This window comes from Mastigoproctus giganteus, chromosome 5 (assembly GCF_048544385.1).
Source record: "Mastigoproctus giganteus isolate SK-2022 chromosome 5, ASM4854438v1, whole genome shotgun sequence".
In the NCBI taxonomy this organism is placed as follows: Eukaryota; Metazoa; Arthropoda; class Arachnida; order Uropygi; family Thelyphonidae; genus Mastigoproctus; species Mastigoproctus giganteus.
Window position 1 is genome coordinate 52,116,682 of NC_143579.1, and position 15,994 is coordinate 52,132,675.

The window sequence follows — 15,994 nt, forward strand, 5'->3', positions numbered from 1 at the left end:
CTGTTGGAATACAGATTGGATGTTGGGTTTGTGCAAGTGCACCAGAAGTTAGCCATAGGACTAAAGGACATTAAGTTAACATTGCAATCTCCCAGTGATATTAAAAGACCATGAATTCATTCTTCTCTTAGGAGAGGCAATGCTAACAATAAAACAAGTGTGAGTGGACCAGAAGTTAGAGGACAAAAGAATTACAAAAAGACTCAAGGTTAATATTATAATTTCCTAGTTATAATACCAGTGAATCTACTCAGTATAAACTGCCAACATTCGGTCTTTAATGCTCTCACAGATATTCTCTCAGGTATGCCAAGCTGTGCTTCCTACCTGGGAGTCTAAAATGCAGATGGAACTGGTATTTGGGTGACACTCAAGTCAAGTGGACCTAATTTCTGCAAAGTCCTAATTTCGTCTCCTAAAAACACTACCAGCAAAATCAGAAAAATACAAGAAATTCTCCCTTGTTTCCACCAACCATGGAAAATCAGCAGGACTATATACATTTGTCAAAATCTGAAGCTGATTTCTAACATCTAAATAGTGGTTACATTCTAGGATTAAAATGATCAACCATCTCAGCAGCTCCACAAGGGCAGAGAGGCGAAATAAATTTTTAAAGAAATCTATTAATTTTAAAGATTACTATTAATATATATTTTTAGTAGGAATGGGTAAAATAGATATTTCTCCCTCCCCTTTGATTATATCATTGTTTGATATTAGGTGTATAAATTTAATGATTTTCTATTATGACATTTAGAAAAAAGTACCGGAATGTTGTTCCGATGCATTCCTGCCTGAATACACCACTGATGGTAGGTGGATCTCTGTCTTCTAACTTCTCCACTAATGCTGGTGTTCCCCAAGGTTCAAAGTTCTTTCCCTCACTCTTTTATATTAATGACCTTCTATTGACTGGAAATCCTATTCATAGTTTTTCTGATGATAGCACATTGCATTCCATCATCCAGTTTGAGAAACCTTGTTCTGCACAAAGAGCTTCAACTTCTAGAATATCCACTACCTATTCTTTAAATGCTGATCTCCAGGTAATTCTCCAGTGGGGCAAAGATAACTTAGTTTATTTCAATCCTTCTAAAACTCAGTCCTGTTTTATATCTCACAAAAAGGATTCTTGTTATCCTATGCTTATCTTCGATGACACTGATTTCTAGGCAAGATTGTATATATCTATTGGGGATTATCCTGACTTCTAATCTGTCTTTGCATAAGCACATTATAAATATTGCTTCCTCTGCATCTAAAAAACTGGGTTTTCTGAAGAGAGTGAACAGTTTTTCACTCTGTACAAATCACAAATCTGCCATACCATTGAATGTTGTTCCTGCAGCTGGGGTGGTGTCCCCAAAACCTCTCTCAGGTTCTAGATTCCATTCAAAAGATGCAGTTAGGTTAATTAATTACTCATCTCGAACAGTGGACAAATGTTATGAGAAACAATGTCTCATAGACATTCTGTTTCTGCTGCATGTCTTTTCTATAGATACTTCCATGGGCAATGTTCTTCTGAATTGGCTTCTATAATTCCCACTCTCTTCTAAAGCAATCCGAACTCGTGCTTCAACCATTCAACATCCTTTTACTGTCCAACTTGAAACTCACAGAACTAACTATTTTCCTCCCTCATTTTTTCATTCAGCTTCTCTTTTCTGGAACACCCTTCATATTTATTTCCTGAAAATTACAATCAACAGAAGTTCAAGTCTAATGTCAACTTTTCAACCTTCAACCCATGCACAGTGCTGAGTACTATAGGACTAATACCCCTTGTGTTTGGGGTTTTTGTTAAACACACACACACACACACACACACACACACACACACACACACACGCGCGCGCACGTGCGATTGGGTAGTCTTGAATGGAATCATTCACACTTCAATAGAATTCATCCTTCTGTAGTGTTGGACTACTGACAACAGGATGTTTCTCTGGTACTAGTGGACCAGAGGTTAAACAGATGAAAGGTTCTTCTACATTCCCCATAACTTTTAGCTACATTTGCCAGCCAGGAGTCTCTGGACTGTTTCAGGGACACCAACCGAGGGATGACAAAAATGCTGACATCAATAACAGATGAAACATCATTGCCAGTTAGATTCCCACATCTTTCCATTTTGTTAAATAAAAAAAGAAAAAAGAAAAGAAAGAAAAGCTCCAATCAGAAGCAGCCCTTGTATGTCACAAATGTGGACTTAAATATCTATATTTTTTGCTTATAGACCTCCAGTTTGGATGCTAGGCTCAGTTGCAAGTAGTATGCCATCTGTGCTAGGTACTCATTTGGATTCTATTTTTAATCCTTACTATTGCTGCTGAGAAAGGGTTAGAAAAATAGCCAGAATGTTCAACTTTATTTAATTTAAAGTATTGCGTATAAATTGTCATGTAATAAATTTTCCTTAGCCAAAGAATGTAGCAAAGTGCTTCTTATTTGGCAAAAGTAAAATTATTTTTGAGGTGCATGAGGATGGAGGGGAGACCATGGTAGGGACAACTTAATTGCATAGAAGTTAAATTTAAGGTCATGTAGATTAAAATTTATTGATAATAGACTGAACATTTCAGGACATGTTCAGGGGGAATATTTGTTGTGTTGTGTATATGTGGTAACAACTCTGTTAAAGGAGTGACTTGGTTAATATGTGAGTTACGTCACACCCAAGGTAAGGTAAAGTAATGAATTATTAACTGATAAATATTAATTACTTGACATAAACTGATACCCAATGACAAAAAGGCTATAGTTTGACCTTAGAATTTAAAACTGAATAGGTATTGAGGGGTGGTGTCTAAATGACTAGGATTCTTTAGAAATTTATATGCAGTAAAGGAATTTATATATATTTTTAATATAGTAGACAAAGTGGCAACAGAATGACAGCAAAAGCATTAGTAAAGTTAAAAACATCTTTTGATGCTGTTAACTTTATTATTAAGAAGAATTATAAATCTTGGCTGAATGGGCATTCAATGGATCAATAATGTATACATTAGTCAATGTGGCGAAACTGGGATCAAGTGCAGGGATTGGGACCTACTCACTGTTTTCAGATGGGTTACTGTTTTTTTTGCAGCTACAAGGTTATTTTATGAGTTTTTACGGCTCCAGCGAATAGAGAAGTTTTTGCTTTTTTATTGACTTAAATTGGCATATTAATTTATTTTTTAGAGTTGCTTTATATTCCTAGTAACAATACTTTAGTTTAAATTGAATTTAGATAGAGATTTTGTAGGTTATTACTTAGTATCAGTAAGGGTATCAAATCCACTTGTGGACAGGTTTTGCAGCTCCTGTGAACGAAAGGTTTTTAATTATACTTTACCGCTTTATTGACTTAATTGTTAGATTAAATTATTTTCCATAAGTAGCTTGTAGACCTAGTCAAGCTCCGTGATTTATTTTGAATTTAGATAGTGCAATTTGGAAAGTAAATAATACTTCGCGTCCGTAGATTAACCGTTCGTAACTTGCCACCATTGTTATATGATACAACGTGTGCCAGTGTAAGGTTTAATGGAAAACTAGATAGCGAGTATAGTAGTATCAATTAATCAGTAAAATTTATTAATCTTATTAAATTTCATTGTCAATTGAATTGTACTTTTTTAACTAAATAAATATAGCGACCTAGTTATTACAAATGTAACATCATAAATTAATACATATAAGTTGACAGGGGATAAGAAAGTCATAACGTAACTCGGAGATAATATTCAATACCGAAATACATGTATATAGTGTTATAACTGCATTGGGATATAGAGGCGCCTCCGTAGCCAGGTGGGAAGGAGCAGCAGTGCGTAGCACACACTTCTTGATTAGACCGGGGTTTGAGCCTGTCACCACCAAATACAGAGGATGCGGAAAGGTCAGGGAATGACCACCGCATATCCCGGAGCAATATGGCCTTAGTTGCTAATGCTCCTAAAAACCAAATAAAACGACATTGGGATATAGGTTAGGGTTATATTTTGTATTGGAATTTTATTGAACTTGAAAAGAAATCATGACTCAGACTAGAGCAGGAAAGCAAAAGGTTCAAACTAGTGGAAGTGCTGTGGCTCAGGGGAGAATTGAGGGGAGGGACTGTTGTCCTCTGAACCACAGTCTATTGAAATGCACTGTTGTTTGATGTTTGTGGAGCAATCAGGAATGGGGCATGATATTGCCAAGGGGAATGTTTTTGTGTGTGCGCGCGATGTAAGGAGTGCAAGGAAATCAGGTGCCAACTCGGCATTGTTATGGGCTTATGTGAGAGTTTGAAGGAAAGGGTGGATGCCCTCGAAGAAATTAATATGAGGAGCCCATCAAGCTTTTAGCTGCCCAATCAATGCCAGAGCTTGCACTTGAACATCACACAACGCAGTGGCAACCCCCAAAGCAGAATGCGCTGGTCCCAAAGGAACTAGTTGTTGTAGGTGACTCTATTGTCAGGGAAACAGGGAACATATTGTGCAAAAAGGATAGATGGAACAGGACCAAGGTATGTCTTCCAGGGGCAAAGGTTGATGATGTTGTAGGGCAGATATCATCCTTTAAGGGCACAAAGGGTGATATTGTTGTACACGTTGGCCTAATGATATTAAGAGTAGGAGACTGGCAGAATTACTTAACAAGTACAAGACAATGCTGAAAAAAGGCAGTGAGTTAGGGTTGAATTTGAAAGTGTCTGTAATTCTGCCCAGACACTATAGGAGGGAGTATATGATGAGAGCCTTGTCGATCAATTTGGCCCTGGAGAGATTGTGCAAGGCTCAAGGGGTAGAATTTTTCTCAGTCTAGTCTGTGCTTGTTAACAGGAGAGACTGCTTCTACAGGGATGGGATACACTTAAATAGAAAGGGTGCAAGAATATTTGCTGATGCTATTGAGGCAGAGTTAGGTGGGTCGAAAAACTGCTAGCTTGGAGGATACACAGACTAATAGATTAACAGTAGCCACTGGCAGAGGTAAAAGTGATTCTTGCACTATTTCTATTGAAATGCAATTGAGCAGCAGCCTGGAAAGCAAGGCAATGGGAATTTCCAGGACTGTTGGAAGTCATGGTAGAACAAGTAAATACATGGGCTGTGTTAGGGTAACTAAGAGTAGAAACAGGTGCATGTATACTTGCATGTACACCAATGCTAGGAGTATAGTTAATAAATTCGATGAGCTTGAAGTGCTAGTCAAGACATCAAAGGCAGATATTGTTGGGATATCAGAGACATGGTCTCACACAGACAAGCAGTGCAGAACTAGAATTTGGGGAGTACAATGTGTACAGAAAGGATAGACAGGACAGGAAGGGAGGAGGGGTTATGCTGTTAGTTAAGAAACACATAAAATCTAAAGAAGTGCATCCATTTGATGTGGGTGGACAATGCAATGTTGAGTCTGTTCTGTGTGACATAAGCACTGGGAAAGGAAAAATGAGAGTATGTGTGCGTTATAGGCCTAATGAATCTGATGAGTATAATGAGCAATTGTGCAGAGAAATAGTGGGCCAGTAAATTAGAATATCTTATAATGGGGGATGTTAATTTCCTGAATATTGACTGGAATATGTGGGAGCAAGGCACTAGCAAGGCTTTTGTGGATTTATTGGATGATTGTTTTCTACATCAGCATGTTCGGGAGGCAATTAGAGGGAGTAATACTCTTGATTTGATTATCAGTAGTGATTCTTCATGCATTAAGAATCTGCAGATAAAGGAACCACTAGGTGACAGTGATCACAGTGTGCGGAAGTGGAATTTACTCAGAGGTAACTACGATCAGGGGTAAAGGGAAGGGTTTTTGCTTTTGCAAAGGCGACTGTGATGGTCTGAGACAGTATTTAAATTCTATACAGTGGGAGCAACTGATGATGTTACCAACAGCAAATTCAAAATGGGGAGCATTCAAAGAATTTATCTTGTAAGCTACTAGGTTTTACGTACCAACTAAGAAATATTGTTTAAGGTTTAGGCCTAAATGGATGTCAGATGAACTAATGAGACATCTAGCATAGAAGAAAAATGCATGGGATACATATAAATTAACAAGTAACACAGAAGCCTACGATAGATATAAGCTGGTCTGTAACCAAGTTACAAAGGAGGTTAGGCATGCGAAGGCAGATTATGAGAACTCTTTGGCAAAGGATGCAAAGAAAAACAGAAAGAGTTCTTTAGTTATGTAAACTCTGGAAGGAAGGGGATAAATCAGATTGGTCCACTTGATATCGATGGTCCAACTGTTGATGATCCTGCTGAGGCAGCTAACAAACTAAATGAATATTTTGCATCGACATTCACACATGAGGAGTTATTCGGGGAGGGGAATGCCAGAGGTGTATTCAACTCTGGCAGTAAGATGGATAATCTTGTAATAACTGAGGAAAGTGGAGGAGAAATTGTTGAAGATAAACACAAGAAAGGCACCTGGGGTGGATGGAATCTATCTAGTTATATTAAAGGAGGCGGCAAAGGAAGTAAGCAAACCCTTAACCATAATTATGAGAGCTTCTCTGGACTCGGGAGGTACCCATGGACTGGAGATGTGCAAATGTGACCCCAATCCACAAAGGAGGATCAAAGGAAGACACAGGTAATTACAGACCTATTAGTTTAGCTTCTGTTCCAAGGAAATTAATGGAGGCACTGGTTAAAGAAGCACTGCAGGATCATCTAGACAAGACTTCAGTTATAGCTTGGACACAGCATGGGTTTGTTAAGGGGAAGTCTTGTCTGACTAAATTGATTGGATAATATGATGTAGTCACAAAGGAACTGGATGCAAAGAATAACTTTGATATCATATATTTGGATCTTAGAAAAGCCTTTGATACTGTTGCACATGGAAGACTGCTGCACAAATTTGGCAATTTAGGCAAATTGCTGCTATGGATAAAGGGATGGTTGAGTTGGAGAAGACAGAGAGTGGTAATCAATGGATTCTGCTCTTCATGGACTAATGTTATTAGTGGAGTCCCTCAGGATTCAGTGTTGGGTCCATCATTGTTTTCTGTATTTATAAATGATATTGATGATGGTATATCAGGCTTAATGTCCAAGTTTGCAGACTATACGAAGGTTGGCAGGGTTGTTAATGACACTAATGACAGTACACTGCTGTAACAGGATCTAGAAAAGTTGAGCAGATGGGCTGAGAGGTGGCAAATGAAGTTTAACATTGACAAATGTAAAGTACTACCTATGGGAAGCAGTAATCCCAGAGTAACGTCTCAACTGCGTGGTGCCACACTGACAGTGGTAGAGAATGAAAAGGACCTGGGGATAATTGTGCAGGCAGATATGAAGTTTTCTGAGCAGTGCAGATAGTCTGCAAGAGTAGCTCATGGTGTCTTGTCAATGATATACAGGAATGTTTCTAGCAGAGATAAGGAGGTGATTACCCCTTGTATAAGGCAATGGTCAGGCCACACCTTGAGTACTGTATACAGGTCTGGAGGCCGCATTTTAAGAAGGATGTAGAGCTTATAAGGCCTTGAATGGGTTGAGCATCCTGAATTTTGATGGGATCCTTCCACTTGTTCAGATTACGAACCTAAGGGGGCATAAATTCAAATTAAGAAAAGACAGATGTAGAATAGATGTGTGGAAATTTGCCTTTAGCCAGCGGGTGGTTAATTGCTGGAACAAACTTCCATCTGTCGTTGTGGAAGTTGATAGGTTAAATAAATTTAAGGAGGAACTGGACAGGCATTTTGAGGGAATTGTGTGTGTGTGTTTTTTTTTTTTTTTTTTTTTTGGCTGATGCTGCATAAGCTCATACAATTGCTTTCTTGCATCATATGCCACTACTACTACTAAAACAGCTGTTGGAATGAGTACAGAGAAGGGCAACAAAATTAGTGAATGGAACAAAGGGTTGCTCTTACGAAGAAAGGTTTAAGTTTTGCAAATTACAGTGTCTGGAGACTAGGCACCTGCGAGGTGATCTGATTGAGGTGTATAAAGCCTTGAATGGTTTGAGTATGCTCAATGCGGATGGGATTCTTCCTCTTGCTCAGAATAATCGCCTGAGAGGGCATAAATTCAAATTGAGGAAGGAAGGTTGTAGGATAGATTTGCAGAAGTTTGCCTTTAGCCAGCGGCTGGTTGATTGGTGGAACAAACTTCCATCTGTCGTTGTAGAAGTTGATAGCTTAAATAGATTCAAGGCAGAACTTGACAAACATTTGGAGCGAGTGGATGAGTGAAATAAGATGTTTTTTTTTTTTTTTTTGGATGATGTTATATAAGCTTACTTTCTTGCATCATGTGCCTTTGCTAATGCTAATGACAATTAGCATATGGAACAAACATGCTAAGAAAGAAGGGTATGTAATACAGCCATTCAAGGAAGTCATGTAGAGGTCTATGTCAAGACTTAAATGCCTGGTGAAAACAAGTTCATGCCAGTCCCTCCTCTCAAGCACGAAAAGGTCCTAGTGCCTGGATGTAAACCAATTTCAGACTTCCATACTAATTTATCTCAGTTGAGTGAATGAATCTTAGGGCAGTTCAGTGCATAATATCTTTATGTATGTGGGTACCAAGCTTAAATTATTTTTAATAATTATTTCAATAATTAATTTCAAAAATTTATGTTAATATTTTAAATGTTCTGTATTAAGTTTTTATTTAATTTTAAATGTTCTATATTGTTTTTATTTAATTTTAAAATGATATGTAAATGTTTTAAATATTCTGAATTAAATTATCATTTAGAAATAAAGATTAACTGTAGTGAAAATCAGGTGCAGTACAGGTGGAAGATGCTAAGATAATTAGTTCTTAAATGGCATGTGATTACTAACCAAAATTTTTAATTATAAAACATTACTTTTAGGTTGATATTTATTATATTCAGAAATTGCCATGCTTGAAATTTGATTATTATATTCATGCAGGCTAGTCAGTATAAAGTTATAGATCGTGAAGTTGAAATTGTGATTGGTAAGAAAAAAGAAGAACTGTGGCCAAGATTGATAAGCCAGCAAGTAAAACCTGTTTGGCTTAAAGTTGATTTTGACAGGCTGAAAACTGAGGATGATGAAGATGAGGATTTGGATGATGGAAATGATATTGATGACCAGTTCAACAAGGTATTTTTCCATTTAAAGCTTGTTAGAGTGCTAGACTTGATGTAAAAAAATAAAATGAATTTTTAATATTTTTAAACAAAAAAAATAAAAGATTTTTTTAAAAATAACTTCAAGTTAATATTTTTATTTTGTATAAAAAAAATCTTTTGTGTAAAAATTTTTTGTATAAAAAAAATCTTGTTAACCTTTTTAAGAGAATATAGGTATATTTATATTTTTTGTGTGTGGTCTTATATGGTATGGGCATATATTTGTTTTTGAAAGATCTTCAGATATATCAACAGAAACATTAATATGTTTGCTCATTTATGAATTGTCTTAATCTTGCAGTAAATAATGCCATCTCTGATCTGTTTCCAAGAAATAGGCACAGTTTACAATAGATAGCAGTGCTAAAATAGATTAAAAATTGAAGGAAGAGATTGCATTTGTTAGCCATTCTTGTCCACTTTGAGCTTATACAAGCCAAAATTCTGTGGAATTCAAATACAGAAGTTGATGGAATTGAATCAAGTGTTGCATGAATAGATGTAGAGGATAGTGTAACATCAAAAAAATTTTTTTATGATTTTATTATCAAATCAGAACTTTTTTTTTAAATTCTGATTTGGTTTTTTAAAATCAAACATTTCATTCTAATGTTGGGCCATAAAGGTAAAATAGAACAGATTAATATTTTATATTAATTTGTTCTTAATTTATATCATTTATATTCCAAGTTTTCATTTTTACAAATCTTTAAAATTCCACGAAGAAACTCCTTCTGATATTTGTGAGAGAGAGATCATATGTACTGTATACTACCATAATCACCATCAAGGAGAAGTGTTAGCATCCCTCCCTTTAGATGTAAAATTAGAAATGCCCTAAAGAAAATTAAGGGATAGAAACTGAACTGAACTGACAATGGGGAGTAGACTGGGAACAGATTAGGGAAAATCTATAAGAAGAAATGAATAATAATAGTTGGAACATGGAAGTTAAGGTAAATAATGGGAAAGTGGAAAAAAATAGTGGGAGAATTAGAAAATAGAAAAATTAAGAGTCATATGCTAATAGAAGCTAAAAACTCATTTATTTATGTGTAATGGGGGTGAAGAAAATCGAAAGTGCTGCTAAAGGGGTAAGGATTGTAATACACAAATCGTGAAACAAAACATCGAACAATATAATCTAGAATCAGAAAGAATATTACACATAAAACTGAAATTGGAAAAGAAAATGTTTAAACATATTAAGCATATATGGTCCAGAAGAAAGAAAACCTAAAGAAGAAATTGATAAATTCTATAATCAGTTACGAGATTTAACTGATGTGATAGACAATAAGAATGAATTAGTAATAATAGGAGGAGACTTAAATATCTGAATTAACAATACTTTTTTTTTGAGCATAACAAACAACATAAAATAAAATGGACAAATAATATAGGCAGTAAACCAGCAATTGATTATACAGGAACTCCCCGACTTACGTAATACTCGACTTATGGAAATTTGACTTTACATAAGTTTTTCCCGGCCCGTGAAAACTTAAAAAAATCGTGGAAACGTATTTTGCATCCCATAGGAATAAATGGCGGTATCGTGAAAATATCGTAATGTGAACCCAATAACACATTGTTTTTTTTTTTTTTTTGTAATTCATTCCAAGTCCTTGAAAGTTGACAATTTCGCTATATTACTAAGCTATTTATCTCTCTAAACGGTCATATTTACAATTTCCATTGTAAATATGACCTTTTAGAGAGATAAATTTAGAGATATAACTACCCTTTCATCGTTATAAGAATCAATTTCGAACACCTTTGTGATATTTTTCTAAAACACGTTTCTGGAGGTCATGACCATAAAACAATTTGTACTTTCCGGTTTATTGGGCTTTTCTGTTTGTGCATCTAATTATAAACGGATAGTAAACTGGATCTTATTGCATTTGCAATAATACCGATAACTGCAATTGTGTGAGTTTTTATGTTATTATGGTGAAATGTGTTCTCCTTCACTGAAATCTTCAATCGTAGAAAATACAAATTTTCAGAAACTTCTCTTCATTCCTATTTACGTATTACAATGATGAAGGGAAAGCGACCAACGAAAAGTGCAAGTGCTGGCAGTGCCAGGAAACGAAACAAAATTGATTTAGAAATGAAGATGAAAAAGACTAAGAAGTACCAAGCAGGACAACGTTTGTCATCTATTGCAAGGAAATTAGGTCTTGCTGCTTCAACAGTGGATACTATTTTAAAGGAGAGTATATAAAGGAACATGTCCAAGGATCAACGCACTTAAGATCAACAGTGATCACAAAACAGCATTCAGCTGCTATATCGAAGATGGAACAGCTGTTAATCATATGGATGGGAAATCAGATTCAGAAGCAAGTGCCCCTGAGTGCCAATGACCATTCAAGCAAAAGCAAGAAGTATTTATGAAGATATAAAGGATAAGTACGGTGAACCCCAAGCCAAGTTCATGGTAAGCAACGGGTGGTTTAATAGGTTCAAGCATTGCGCTGGTTTTCAAAACATTAAAATATGCAGTGAAGTCACCAGTGCCACTTCTGCAGCTGCAGAGAAATTTTGTGATGTGTTGGAAAAAATTATTGATGAAGGCAGCTATTCAACACAGCAAATTTTTAATGTTGATGAGACTGCTCTGTATTGGAAAAAAATGCCTGATGGAACGTACATTGCCAAAGAGGAAAATACAATGCCAGGTTTCAAGGCATCAAAAGATAGGGCCAAGCTCTTGCTTGGGGCTAATGCAGCAGGATATTACAGATTAAAACCACTGCTTGTGTACCATCCTGGAAATCCTCGTGCATTTAAGGGCATTAATAAAGCCACCCTACCTGTGCATTTCCGATTGAAACAGAGAGCATGGATAACAGTATCTCTCTTTGAGGATTGGTTTAAATGCTGTTTCATTCCCGAGGTTGAAAAATATTGTAAAGACAATGACGTTCCTTTCAAGATTTTGCTTCGATTAGATAGATAATGCCCCTGGACATCTTATGCATCTGGATGATTTCAATTTGAACATGAGTCATATTTCTACCGCCAAACACAACTTCACTCATCCAACCTATGGATCAGGTGCTATTTCGAATTTAAAAGCATACTGTTTACGCACAACATTTGCTCAAGCATTGTCTGCAGTAGACGGTGAGAAAAATTTTACATTAAGAGACTTTTGGAAATCTTACAATACTTACCATGCCATCTTAAACATTAATAAGGCCTGGATGGAAATTACTAAAAGTTGTTTAAATGGCGCATGGAAGAAAATATGCCCACGGCACGTAAAAGGCTTCAAAGGATTTGAAAAAGAAGAGTCATATGAAGCGGTTACAGATAAGATTGTAAAGGTTGCTACTTCAGTTGGAGGTTGATGCCAAAGACGTGGAGGAGTTAATAGAGGAAGAAGAGAACGAATTATCTAATGAAGAACTTATTGACTTTCATGCAGCAATAGTGAAAGAAGAAAATGCTGATGAAGCTCAAGATAAACCAAATGAGGAGCTGAGACGCTTCATCACCAAAGAGATGGCAATGGCATTTTGCAAAATTGCATCGGCAATGGTGAGGTTTGAGAAGATGGATTCTGACAGCGAACGATTCTTAAAAGTTAACAGAGGGTTGAATGTTATGCTTGCTACAAATAAATCTACAATGAAAAGAAAAAAGCCACCGTCCAGTCATCCATTAATATGTACTTCATAAGGTCAGCGGCGTACTTATCAGCTGAAGACGATGATTCTGGCAATGATGCTCATTGCCAGAATCATTGTCTTACTGACATTATGCCTGTCTCCTCTCTGTTTTTGTAATTTTATAATTTTGAAACTTTTTTAAATTGCATGCTTTTGTAATTTTTCCTGCACATGAGATAAAAAATTGAATAAATACAATAAATAATTCTATTTCATTGAACATTTCTTTTTTGATTCAATCAATTCAGCGAGCACAGTTGTGAGTGCTGCACAAGCATGGGGAAATTCCCTGACTTACGTAGAGTTTTGCGGAACGCAACCCTTACATAAGTCGGGGGGTTTCTGTATAATCACTTAGAAGTGATCATAAATTAGTAGTGGGAGCATTCAGATTTAAATAATTCTTTAAGAAAAAAGAAAAAATAAACAAAGAAACAGATTAAGCTTGAATTATTACAAGGTGAAAATATTAGGAATATTAGGAAAATATACAGAAATAGATTAAGAGAATATTTATAATTAAGAATAAATGGGATATGAAACTCGGTCAATAAAAGAAAAATGGAAAAGGATCGAACTTTTTGATCCTTTTCTTCTTCTAGTCATAGATAACAAAAGTTATAATAAAGGTCATAAATAACAAAATTTTTATAACTAAAGCAACATATGAAACATTAGGATAATGGAATATGAAAAAGAATAAAAAATGGCCATTATGGTAAATAGAATAAGTAAAGTACTTGGCTAAGATCAAAGCAAACGGATTTCAGAAATATTTATCAGATAAAACAGATGCATAGTTATACTGAGAGTATAAAGAGGTTCCAAAATAAAATCAGTGCAGGGATAAGCAGAATAAAACAAAAATGTTGGGATAGGCTTTCAAAAGAATTAGAAATGAATTTTTATGGAGCAAAAAAATTTTTGCAAATAATATGGAATCAAAGAAAAGAATTAAATTAATATGTTAAAATAATAAATATAAATTCAATTACATGGGTAAATTATTTAAAAAAAAATTTATGCAAGTGAAGGGTAGCAAATATCAGAAAACAAAGAAAATAATAAAAAAAGTTTAATAGGAAATAATAAGAATAGTATAGATATACGTAAAATAATGAGTTACTGAAATACGGAGGAGGTAACACTCTTTGAACTTGAATAACTCAAAGACTAAAATTTTTGACCTGATTCCTTTTGAAATAGATTTTTATTTAGCAGCAAAATTGAGGGGGGTGGTGGAAACATTTGCAGTAAAATTTTCTGAAAACTTTTCTGACTGAATTTTCAAAATTTCCATTATTTCTTAACATTTCTGTAAGGGAACTTTGGGCAATAGTTTTATTACAGTTTTTGTGAAATATTTGCCATGGGTATATGTGATTTTTTTTTTTTTTTTTTTTTTTAAAGGACTGTATAAAGTCATGTAAAAAAATTGTCAAATTGCATTTTTAGCAATTTTTTAAAAATATATTTTATTACCCAATTCTATCCCACTGACACTTTAGCTAGCAGCAAAAAGAGCTGAGGGAGAGGTTTTTGTAATTACTTCAGTATTAATCTTTGCTTCTCTCTGAAACAGTTTTGGCCCTGGGCATTCTAGTATTTATGTTTCAGAACTTGATGTTCCAAAACTGTTTCAGAAAACTGTTCTGAAACAGTTTTGGCCCTGGGCATTCTAGTATTTATCATAATAGGATAATAGAAAAATTGTTAAGAGTATAATAGATAATTTTATGTGTTTAATTTTATATTTGTTTAGTGGATTTAATAAAAAAAATTTGATATCAAAAAAAGATTTTTTAAACAAAAGCCTTTGATACAATAAAAATAAAAGATGTCATAGAAGTCATAAAGCTACACAAAGTTCCTCAACAATTAATAGAAATAATTAGAGATTATATACAAACAATAAGCACATAATCAAGGAAATATAGATGAAATTGAAATAACTTAATCCTACTCTCTTTAGTTTGATAATGGACAAATTAATTAATGAAGTAAATAAAGTAAATTCAGGCAAAATCCATATAACACAGTACTTTACAACATGATTTCGCTCTAACATGATTGATAAATTGTGGCAATCCTTGCACAACATGGTACTTATATAACAAAGTTTCGCTCTAACACGGTTTGAGAATTGCAGGAAATCTTGTATAACATGGTATTTTTGAGCTTTTGTGCTTGAAAAACCCTGCTATTATATTAGTTGTAATTTTCAACGTTTCCATTCCTTTTTGTGAATCCCTGCTGTGTTGACTTGCTAGTCATTAACACCTTCATGGTATTTTTCTAAAGCACATTTATGGAGGTCACTACCATAAAACAGTAAAACCAATTTGTAGTTTCTGGTTTATTGGTATTTTCTGTTAGTGTAACCAATTATAAACGGGTAGTAAACATGATCTTGAATTTGCTATAGTACGAATTGCTGGAATTCTGTGGGTTTCACGTTATTATGGTGAAATGTGTTTCCTCTTCCATGAAATTTTCAATCATATAAAAGAACATAAATAAATGCTCAGAAACTCATTACAGTACTCCTCCGTATCTCACTCGTGCATATCTTGTTTGTTGCTACTTGTGCATGTCATGTTCTTTAATTAAACGAACATACATTATCTGACATATAAGTATCACAGTTTGTAAGGTAAGACGTTTGTTCAGTTATTACTAATTAAGTTCTACTATTATAAAAATAAAGTTAAAATATTAAGTTATTACTTCTTTAATTAAGTTTCCGATAGTTATAAAAAAAATCGTGTATTTTTGTTAGCTTTTGGAATGTAATCCCCCTTTTTGTACTGGTTCTTAGTCCCATATAACATGGTTTTGCATTATACGAGATTTTATAGGAACCAAACTACTGTGCTATATGAGGGTTACCTGTCCAGGAATTAAAATAAAAGTTTAAGTATAATTTGCTATTCAGATGATGCAATACTAATGGCAGAAAGTGGAAATAATTTGCAAAGAATGCTACATAATTTTAATAAGCAAGCAAAGAATATAATATGGAAATATCCATAGTGAAAACAAAGGGCCTGATGATAGAACAAATAATGATGATGATGATGATAGAACAAATAATGAAGTTTAACTGCCTAGAAATACAGATAAATATTTTAGGAATAACTCAAGAAATAGAACAAGCATTAAAAGTGAGGAGAATATTA

The 15,994-nt window shown here is 34.7% G+C and overlaps 1 protein-coding gene across 1 annotated transcript in view; it reads left to right on the forward strand.

Annotated features, from left to right (window-relative positions):
- Window positions 1-15,994, forward strand: part of Hacd2 (3-hydroxyacyl-CoA dehydratase 2) — a 160,150-nt gene that overhangs the window by 48,596 nt on the left and 95,560 nt on the right. Inside the window, exon 3 of the mRNA XM_090374025.1 lies at window positions 8,906-9,100. Within this exon, the coding sequence (XP_090230151.1) occupies window positions 8,906-9,100 (195 nt within the window). The remainder of the gene's footprint in view (window positions 1-8,905; window positions 9,101-15,994) is intronic.